Below are 10,940 nucleotides of genomic sequence, written 5' to 3' on the forward strand. Positions count from 1 at the left end.
TCGCGCGCGGTCACGTGACTCGGATCACGTGACGCGCGAACCGCGGCGGCGGCGACGGCGACGTACGGCAGTCGGTTAAATGCCTCGTACGCGCGTACATCTGTTGTGCGAGCGAGCGGCGCGATGCGCCGTGGTCCTGTAATGTAGTGTCGATGCTGTGCGAGCGAGTGTCGAGTTGGTGCCGCGTTCCATCTCTCTTCACCTGTCACGAGTGTCGTCGCGCCATCGTCTCATCGTCGCCCAACGGGGTTGAGAGTTTTCCGTAAGTGATTCGGTGCGACGACGGTTATTCCGATACGGGATATTATACCTGCCTGTCTGCCCACACCGCCGTTGGAACCATGATTACGTGCGCTGGTGAACGTATCATCGTGCAAGAAACGCAGCGTGAGTAGTCTCGATCCCTAGTCTCGTAATCGAGAGAAGAAAAAAACGAGGAAAAGCGCTCGTCACGCATACGTGCATCTCTCTTCCCCTCTCTGTCTCTGTCTCTCTTTCTCTTCTTGGATCGCTCGCTCTCCATCTCTCTCTCTCTCTCTTTCTCTCTCTCTACGACAAACACCCAGCCATCTCTCGAGATTTTCCTGCGTCGAGGCGATATGCATGATGCATCTGCTCTTCTTCGCAGTAACGGTCGCTCGAGCGCGATCGAGCATCTCGAATGCGAATCGAAAGGGGAAAAAAACGCGAGATTGCGTGCCATTGTTTCCGCAGTTTCGTTCAACCGTGCATGTGTTTGGCCACGTCGATGCGGGAGTACCATGAGGAGGAGAGAACGAAAGAGAGAGAGTGAGAGGGAGAGGGAGGGCGATGTGAAGCGGCCACCTCCCGCGTAGCTGTATTTACGTTACGTAGCTTGCAAGATAGTATAGAAAGTCTGCGCGATCTCGTCTTCTCTCCTCCCTTTATTTTCTCTCCTTCCGAATCTGCAAAGCTTCGTTCGCTCTCTACACGTAGGAAGCGCGAACGGAATGCTCCAGATTAGGATCTGTCTCGCTCTTCTTTTTCCCCTCCTTCCCGCTGGACATGTAGAAAGTACAGGAAAGTGCTCTTACTCCGAATGGACCTAATGACGCGCGTCATATGTGAGCGGCACGCTCGGGTGAATGCATTCGTAAGAATGCATTCCTGCCCCGCGTGCGTGTTTTACTCTCCCCCCCCCCTCTCTCCCTCCCCCTCTTTTTGCTCCTCTCTCTCGTTCACCTCCGCCCGGTCTCTCGCGTTCCTCTTACCTCGCTTTATGTAATTGCATTCGCGGACACCTGTCCGTCTGGACGTTGCGCCGCTAAACGAGATTGAGGCGATTAAAAAATTTGTCGAAACGAGGGAAAGATTCTCGTTCGTTTCCCCGATCTTCTACATTTTTCTATTTTTTTTTCTTTTTTTTTTTTTTTACTCCCTTTTCATTCTCTGAAATCTGGATGCACGTCTATCTCATTTTAGATGCAGCGAGCGGAACAAAACGTGTAGAGACAGAAGGTATCGTTAAAGGACGCGACTGGAGAGAAAACGAAAACGTGCGGCTGAATTAAGTCAGCTTCATTTTAGCCTCGCTTTTCTTTTTTTTCTACATTTTTCTATATTTCTCGCTTCTTTTCAAAGCTGTCAGAGGCAAACACCGGCAAGCGTGACTACTGTCCGTGAACGCCTGCAAACGTGATACATCGTTCTCTTGTTGTGCTCTCGTAATAATGACCGAGTCTCCTCTTAATTACGCGACGCCTCGGATGGATTGTTGCATTTTTTTTGTAATATACTCGGAGACGCTATTACTGCGTGAAGAACATGACAAAGTATAGATAGAATCAAAGTGTGTGTGTATTTCTTTTTTCAATAACAGATTCTAAATGTTTTGAATAATATGACACTTTTGACATTTGAGTACAGGAATCTTTCCCTAAAAATCTAATACATCTTGATATAAGAATTGTGAGCTATTAATTTATTTCTCCGTCGTGTACTTATATCTCTTGAGATTTATTCATGTATAAATTTTTATTTAGGATTGTAAAAGAAGCGCAGAGAGACTCTTCGAGATGGCTACCAAAACTGACGACGCAGCTTCTATCGACAATCCCAATGATGGTACGGTAACCATTTTCCAATATTGTCATGACTCATGATTATAATTGCAAACTATAGACTATAATTGCTTTTTTTCTTACGCGTGTATTTTGTGTTTTAAAGGAGAGAGTCTGGATAAAGAAATATTGACGATCGGTGGAAACGATGGCGGAAGAATTCCACCGACGTATTTGTATAATACGGGATCGGAACAAAGTACAGGAACTTCCGACCAAGAACAAACCGTTCGAAATCGTACTCCAGCCACGGATGGTGAATTAGGTCCGTTACCGAATCATTGGGAGAAGGCGTACACGGACACGGGAGAAGTTTATTTTATAGAGTATGTATATATTTATATATGTACATACATTGCGATTGTATACTTCACATTATATAGATAATTAGATTGAAAAATAATTCTTATAAAAAATCTTGATAAACTCTGCTCATTATATTAATTGTATTAATATTACTTACAAAAATTGCATTGTATAAAAATATCATACACATCCTATTAACATATATAATACAAAAACATGCTCATATGTGTAATATGATATTTTTGTATTAATAGTTTTTTTTATTATTACTTATTTAATTAGTTTTATTTCGAATAAAATGTAAAAAACATTTTGATAAATTATGTTACAGCCACAACACGGGCACATCTCACTGGCTAGATCCGCGTCTGTCGAAATTTCAAAAGAGATCTCTAGAAGAATGTCTCGATGACGAATTACCCTACGGTTGGGAAAAGATCGACGACAACCTATACGGTACATATTTTATCGATCACGTGAATCGTAGAACGCAATATGAAAATCCGGTCTTGCAAGCAAAGAGGGCTCAACAGAGCTTGCACGAGAGGAAGAGTCCCAACTTCACCAGAAATCCCGACAAACTCAAGGGTCAGAGGATACGAACTGCCTTGATCAAGAGCTCGCGGGGCTTGGGATTTACCATTGTCGGCGGTGATGACACCGTGGAAGAATTCCTGCAAATTAAAAGCGTCGTGCCAAATGGTCCAGCATGGTTGGATGGGAAACTACAAACCGGTAATTTTTTTTTTTTTTCAAGATACCGCTAAAATTCTCAAGCGCGCGATTCACTTCCGCTTCCGTGCTCCTATCTGCACAATTGTACTTATTTCAGGGGACGTGTTAGTATACGTTAATGACACCTGCGTGCTAGGATTTACCCATAACGAAATGGTGAATGTATTCAAGTCAATCGGTAGCGGCGAGACAGTAAGTTTGGAAGTGTGTCGAGGTTATCCGTTGCCTTTTGATCCCAATGATCCTAATACGGAAGTTGTAACGACGATCGCCGTTAATGCACCAGGTAAAGGAAGAGCTGAGAATAGATCTTTTGATAATAAATCTCTTTATTAAAGAATTAGATGTTATCATCTCGGATTTTTTTTCTTTTGACAGAAGGTCCCGTAATGTACATGGATCTGAACTCGTCTCTCCAGGACAATGGACGTTTTAATTTTCTGGATTCCACGTTCTTGCCGGTGCACAATCTTCAGAACGGCGAGAATCTCACCACGACGTCGGTCAATTCGATGCCCGATCTTTGTATTTCGGATAAAATCAACACGATTAAGAGACCGAGCAGCACGGACATTCTGCTATCGGAGAGCAGCGATTTGAACGACTGTAAGAATTCACCGGTGTCTTCCAAGCCGGAATTTCTCAGCATCGCCATCGTGAAGGGGGCCATGGGATTTGGATTTACGATAGCGGACTCTGCCCACGGACAGAAAGTCAAGAAGATCCTGGATCGTCAGCGTTGCAAGAATTTGATGGAGGGCGATATACTGGTTAACATAAATGAGATCAATGTCAGAAACATGTGCCACTCGGAAGTTGTGCAAGTACTGAAAGACTGCCCGCGCAACGAGGAGGCATTGATACACGTTCAGCGAACGACAACGAAATCGACGAAAGAGAAGAAGGAGAAGAACATACAGGACTTTTTCAGAAGTAAAACGCCCACCGCCGATATCTATAGTACTCAGTCGAAAACAATAATACCTAGTAGACCAAAAACACCACTCATCGACACCAGGAATCATCCTAAATCACCGACCGGCGCCAGCAGATCGAACTGGAACGAAGTACAGGGAGAAAATGAATTGAATCCGCTGGATAATCACTATAAATATGCCGATTATTCACACGGAATGTATTACTCGGATCCGTACAAAGCTAATATCACAGCCAACTTGTCGGACAATTTCGCAGTGATGAATCTCGACGACGAATCCATCAGGAATGTGAAACGCGACTGGGTTGCGAATGATAAATTGAATATCAACAGTGATGTGTATTCCATCGATATTTCCCACCACGACAATATGCTCAAGCAAAATGGATATTTGCATTCCGATTACTACAAGGACGTTTATCCCGTTCAATCGCATTCCCAGTATAACGAGGATTATAATATGTACTCCATTGGACAGGAGCAAAACGTTGACACTGGTGAAATCTGGGATAAGAGGAAAGAGACAACCAGTTTCGAACACGAACAGCCACATTCCAGTTCTATATCTCGGTAAGTTTATTATTTCAATTTGTTAAAAGTTATAAACTTTTAAACAATTTTCTTCAATTTGTAAATTTTTAAAGAATTTTACTTAAATAATTGTTTTTTAGAATTTTCAAAAATTAATATAAATTAATAATTTAAATAGTATAATATTAAATATTATAATCATTTAGATAAATAAAATATTATAAGAATATATGTTTGAAAATCGTTAAATATATTTGTTAAATATATAATTTTAATATATAAATAAAAACACACAAAAGTAAATAAAGATTAATTATTAGGTATCCTCAATATACAAGTGAATTGGTCTGTCCAATGGTTCCCGACATAGAATGGATAGAAACTCTAGTAACTCTGGTCAGACAAGACACTGGATTTGGATTCAGAATAGTCGGTGGTACAGAAGAAGGATCTCAGGTTGGTTTCCATATTAATTTTTAAATGTTTTTTTAAAGATCTTACATCGCAGTATTAATGAAAACAGAAACGTTAAAAATATGACTGTCAGCAGGTTTCGGTAGGTCATATAGTTCCCGGTGGAGCGGCTGATCTTGATAGCAGACTCAGTACCGGCGATCTGATCATGTCCGTCGATGGGGAAAGCGTCATGAATTCATCTCATCATCACGTTGTGCAGTTAATGATAGCAGCGGCACAAAACGGACGAGTGACTCTAGGAATACGACGTCGAATCAACACGCAGGAACATCTTCAAGAGAACCTTCAATCCTCTTACGGCCGGCAGATGAATCTTCAGTATCCGTATGATGTTACCGTCACTCGAATGGAAAACGAGGGATTCGGTTTCGTGATAATTTCATCCGTCAACAAAGCCGGCTCCACGATTGGCAGGATAATTGAAGGCTCACCCGCTGAAAGATGCGGACGATTGAACGTCGGGGATCATATTCTCGCTGTCAATCACATCGATATCACGAATGTTTGCCATAAGGACATTGTCAATTTAATCAAAGATTCTGGTTATTCTGTCACATTGACAATTGGATATCCGCTTGACGATTGCTGTAGCAATACATCTCTTTCCCAAAAGGTACAATTTTTGTTGATTTCGTAATTTAATAAAGTTTACATATAACATGAAAAACAATTTTTTTTATTCATCATGATAATAAAATGATTAATTATAGATTGTTGAATATTTTTTAGGATGAACTTGCAGGAGACGGAGATGGGGGCCAGTATCATGCTGTAGAGCTCACTCGGGGCACCCGAGGTTTTGGCTTCAGTATACGCGGTGGCCGCGAGTTTCAAAACATGCCTTTATTCGTCTTACAGATCGCTGAGAATGGACCGGCGTCTATCGACAATCGGCTTAGAGTAAGTATATTGTATTAGAAATATGAGCTATAAATATGATAATAGAGATAAATATGATATTATAAGTAAATCTGTATATCACTCCTAGGTTGGGGATCAAATAATCGAGATAAACGGTATTAATACCAAAAACATGACGCATACAGAGGCAATTGAGATTATACGTAACGGTGGTCCATCTGTTCGTCTGTTAGTACGACGTGGCTGTCAAATGCCTTCAGTGGTAGGTGCTCCTCCACATCTCTACGATATGAACATATAGATAATTAACCTTTTGATAATAACATATTAATTTTAACTTAACGACAATCCCCCTCCTCTTTTGACGATACTAATGCTAACATTAGTATTATATAAAATTTTTTTTCATCTGGAAGACAGAGAGCTTCAGGGTATATAACATTACGTATTGTGCTAAGTGAAAAAAAAAAAAATGAAAGACAATACAAGAAAAAAAGAATCTCGGATAGACAATTATGTTGCTGTAATAATTCGATATTATGAAAGTAGTAATATTTGATATTGATATATTAATGAAAAGAATATATTTTACATCAATTTCTACAAAGTCTTATATAATTTCTAAATCGATAGAAACAAATGATATATGTATATTATTTGTGAAAGTTATACATATAATTAATTTTTGCAATTAGTGTATATTGTGTGATAGTTTTTCTTGTTTTCAATGATGTTTATATAGTCGGACTTGAATGTATTGCAACTTTTTAATTCTTATGGATATTAGATATATATATATATATATATATATATATATCTAATTCTAAAAAATATGTCTACTTGATTCTGTTTAAAAATAACACTAAAAGCTAAATTTAATAACACCAAATGATGATGTTTCACTTTCAAAGATAATAAGTAACGATACATAATGTTACAATCTAATAACAAAAAGTTTTTACTTTAATTATTATACTCATACAGATAAATGTATTAAATGTTCTCTAACGAGAGAGATGATATTTGACAAGGAACACACATACAGATGACTTTTTTTCTTGCAGCTATCATTACGCAGCTTGTAAAAGATTTAATATAAAGACAATCGTATACTTGCTCATCCTAACAAAAATTAGGCTGGTGCTAACCTAGTTTCTCTTTATTGATCTAATTGCAGAGTAAATGTAAAATGTAATTCATTCTAACATGTGTGATAGCTTTGAAAGTATTGTGCCTTGTTACACGTGTGTTCCATATTTTAATGAAAATTACTAAGCAAATGTCGCAGCCTTCGAAGGTGATTATAAACGTACATTGAAATTCATTATAGAGTAATCTCACAATCGACCAAATAAGTATTCGACCGAACGATGAGGGCAAGCATTTATCGAAATTATCCGAGAGGGGTGTGATCCCCAAAAAACGTCAGAAAGTTCGATTTTCCATTTCATTAAACTGCTGTTCATCCAAAAATAGATACTCTTAAGCGCTTTTAGATGTGTTTTTACATCTCTCTCGCGAATTATATGAAATAAGTTAATATCTCGTAAGAGATTAAAATTTATTTTATGGAGAGAGCAATCCTTTTTTACAATGCATTTACTCGAATATGCCTTTAAGCGTAGGCTGCTGTAGTTTTTTTTAAAGACAAATTATTAATTTATACAAAAATGCGAATATAGTATAAATCATATTTATGATTTATACTAGCATATAGAAATGTATTGAAAATGGCACAATGTGTAAAGTGTCAAGAGTATAAAGTTGCAAGTACTATCTATTTATTAATGCAATAATAACATTGATACATATAAAGAATCTCAGAATACGATATGTTATATTATGTAGAGACACGACACAAGGGACAGCTGTATATCCATATGCTGTCAAGGTGATATTGTAGACTGGCAATTATATATATATCTATATATATAAATTTATCTGCTCTTCTCAATAATGTTTCAAAGTATAGACTTTTAAAACTTAGACTCCTATGGTAAACACCATTTTGTGAATTTTTTTTTTATATAGTGACATGATTGTGGCCTTGACGATAAAAATGTATACGCTTTTGACAAAAAGTATACCAAAAAATTAATAATCAGTTCATTATTCTTATCGGACGACTCCATTACTTGAAATTATTATCAAGAGTTTAAAATACTATCAATATATTGTTTTCCCTTTTACCTAAATATTTATTACCACTTATATGAAATGTATATGTATGTCAGTAATTAAAATTAAGGACTTATGCAACCAAAGAAGCAAATGCACTTATCAGCCATTTAATTTTGAGGTACAGTGTGTGATGAAGATCCACATATGAAAGAATTTATTATTATAATTATTTAATCAATGTTCTCTTTTTCGGGCGACAATTAGTCTTTTGCCCATGATTAACATGATGAGTTTCCATAATTAGGAAATGCTGAATAGAGCAAAATTATAATAGAGAACGAATTTGACAAAAGTTTTTTCTTCACTCTTCCTGTTTTTTTTTTTTTTTTTTTTTTCGATATTTATTAAAGTTACGTGTTACAAAAGAGAATGACATATATATTTTTTTACTTGTAAGTAAAGTATTGAGAGATTGCAGATGTACTGACACGATGTATTAATGAGACAAAAAAAGGAAAAGGTAAACACTAGATTATATCTCTAGATCTCAGGATTGGTGAAAGAAAAAAGAATACGACATGTTATACACACATATGTATATGTATGTATGTTTAATTGTTATTATACACATATATAATATATATATATATTATATACACATGTATATGTATGTATGTTTATAGATGCGCAGGAATTCGTTTATCATTATATACATATATATTATGTGTATGTATATACATATATGTATATATGCATACTTAACAAATAATTCAACAATGTATGAGTGATAAGCAGCAACAAACGCATTTAATCGGATCACACAGTATCCATTTTATATATAGATATATAATCATCGCGTTTATTTTTTATAATTATATATATATATAAAGAATATTTGTATAGCATGTAGGATATCATAAGTTTAATATAAATATGTATATATATATACTTGTTTTTTGAAGACTCTAAAGAATAATGTTGATAATTTATAAGGTTACTATATATAAGAAGCAATATATAACGCGTCAATCATCGTTTTATCGGCTCGAAATTCATTTGCCGAAAAAGCTGAGTCTTCTTTACTACTCGTTTTATCTTTACTCTTGCCAAAACTACATTGTATTTTTCGCATTTTCTCACGCGATATATATTATTATGAGTTAGGCTATTTCTCGCAAATGTATGCATGGTAAACGATTAATTCAATTAAGGATTAATTGAATTAAAAAAAAAACACTGGAATGTTTTTGCGTTTCCATGAGTATTATTTATTACGTCTTGAGTAGTAAAAATAACACCTATCATTAAATTGAAATCGCACATATAAAAAAATATTTTATATATACAATTGTTCGATTGATATAACAAGTTAACTGGATCGAACAGTTCTTTTTGTACGAGCTTCATATATTTATTGTATAATTCACAGATGTAAACCGAATTCTCTTTGTATATGTCCGTTACATCTTTAATAATCGTCGTTGAGTAATCCGAAGTAAAAACTGATATTGTTGCTAAGAGTATGATATACTACCAATTATATATTGTTGTTGAAATATACTGAGATAATAAATGCTACTTCAAAAAATTTCAAGAAAATGATCGAGAAAACATATTTGTATTTTTATACGCGATTGATTTTATATATCAGAATTAATTCAAGAATTCTTAAATATTTAATATTGTGTGTAATTTACAATGCGGTAGGATATACACAGCACAGAATCTTAAAAATTATACAACTTGCAAAATTATAAAATATTCTTTTGCCATTATTAATTATATAGACAATTTTCCATTAAATGTTACCATTAATAAATCTTTGACAAAAATTAAGAATTTCATATTTTAGCGCTCGTTTTATCGATACTAAAGTCGAGAGGTCGAGATTACATTCGAAAATTTAATATATTTTATATTATTTTTATTAATTCAACAAATTAAAAATCCTGCGCTGTGAAAAAAAAATTGATATAAAAAAATGATATATACATATATATATACAATATATGCGCTTATTTGACGAGACGCGTATCGATTCTTTTTCTTGAAATATAGCGTCATCGCAGGCAACAGTCTTTCCATTTTCCAAAGAAAGATTATCAATGATGTCAATCTAGTGAACCTACAACCTTATTAAGCATTTCCGCATTCCAATGCAACGTACTTTCCGGAAACGTAAAGCAAATAAGGTTATCGGTTTTTATCGATACATGTTTATATTTAGGATCAGCGATTCTTTGAAAACTCCGCGAGTCCGATCTTTCTCGTTAATCGCAACCGAGATTAATTAATAAGCTTTTTAATAAGTTGGCAATATTGTATCAATTATATATTGATACTCATTTTTCGCGAAACGTACGCGCGCATTGTCATCGATCATTGTCAATTCTTCGTAAATGAGTTGTCGCAAAACCTTCAGATACTAATTAGTCACGTAATTTTATTGTGTGCGCTGAGATTGAGGGCTGCTCCAATTAACACGTTTGTTGTTTAGAATTTTATATGTCTTATCACACACAGGTATGCATTATCAAAGTACAATTTTCATTATTACAAGTATAAGTATATACGAATGATAAAATATTATATTTTCGATTATAATATTAATATTATTATTATATTCGATTATATTTTATCTTATATTTATAAACAAATTGATAATGCCGATTTTATAATTTCTTTTTAATTAAATGTTAACATTTTAAAATTAAAAATAATTTCGAGATAAGTAAAGATATAGATATGAGTAAATATATATTGATAAGTGTGATATATATATAAATATTCTTATGTCTGAAACTGAAGCTTTTGTTAGGAAGGAAAGATCGCTTTTGAAAAGAGCGCCGAGCGCTCGAGCGCCATCTGGTGGCGGGCGGAGAAACTTGGCG

General features: G+C 35.4%; 1 protein-coding gene across 6 annotated transcripts; it reads left to right on the plus strand.

Moving 5' to 3' along the window:
- The first annotated feature begins 87 nt into the window (after positions 1-87).
- LOC145943290 (membrane-associated guanylate kinase, WW and PDZ domain-containing protein 1) lies at positions 88-9,634 on the plus strand. Of its 6 annotated transcripts, none has more exons than XM_083050775.1 (11): positions 88-387; positions 2,004-2,085; positions 2,188-2,407; positions 2,719-3,122; positions 3,220-3,408; positions 3,504-4,629; positions 4,911-5,046; positions 5,138-5,680; positions 5,797-5,967; positions 6,056-6,190; positions 7,259-9,634. In XM_083050775.1, the coding sequence occupies exons 2-11, from the start codon at positions 2,037-2,039 to the stop codon at positions 7,412-7,414; spliced, it is 3,129 nt and encodes a 1,042-aa protein (XP_082906901.1). In that variant the 5' UTR covers positions 88-387; positions 2,004-2,036; the 3' UTR covers positions 7,415-9,634. The 6 variants fall into 6 exon arrangements, with proteins under 6 accessions (XP_082906901.1, XP_082906896.1, XP_082906900.1 ...); XM_083050770.1 differs by having other exon boundaries at positions 89-387; positions 3,501-4,629; positions 7,259-9,633; XM_083050774.1 differs by having other exon boundaries at positions 90-387; positions 3,501-4,629; positions 5,141-5,680; positions 7,259-9,633.
- The last annotated feature ends 1,306 nt before the right edge of the window (positions 9,635-10,940 follow it).

Source organism: Prenolepis imparis, unplaced genomic scaffold (assembly GCF_030444845.1).
Source record: "Prenolepis imparis isolate NDT839.2.m4 unplaced genomic scaffold, iyPreImpa1.0 SCAF_11, whole genome shotgun sequence".
NCBI classification, from domain to species: Eukaryota; Metazoa; Arthropoda; class Insecta; order Hymenoptera; family Formicidae; genus Prenolepis; species Prenolepis imparis.

Coding starts and splice junctions, on each gene's coding strand:
- LOC145943290 (XM_083050770.1), top strand. CDS start 2,037: ATGGCTACCAAAACTGACGACGCAGCTTCTATCGACAATCCCAATGAT. Junction 2,408..2,718: donor GGAGAAGTTTATTTTATAGA/GTATGTATATAT, acceptor ATTATGTTACAG/CCACAACACGGGCACATCTC. Junction 5,681..5,796: donor ATACATCTCTTTCCCAAAAG/GTACAATTTTTG, acceptor AATATTTTTTAG/GATGAACTTGCAGGAGACGG.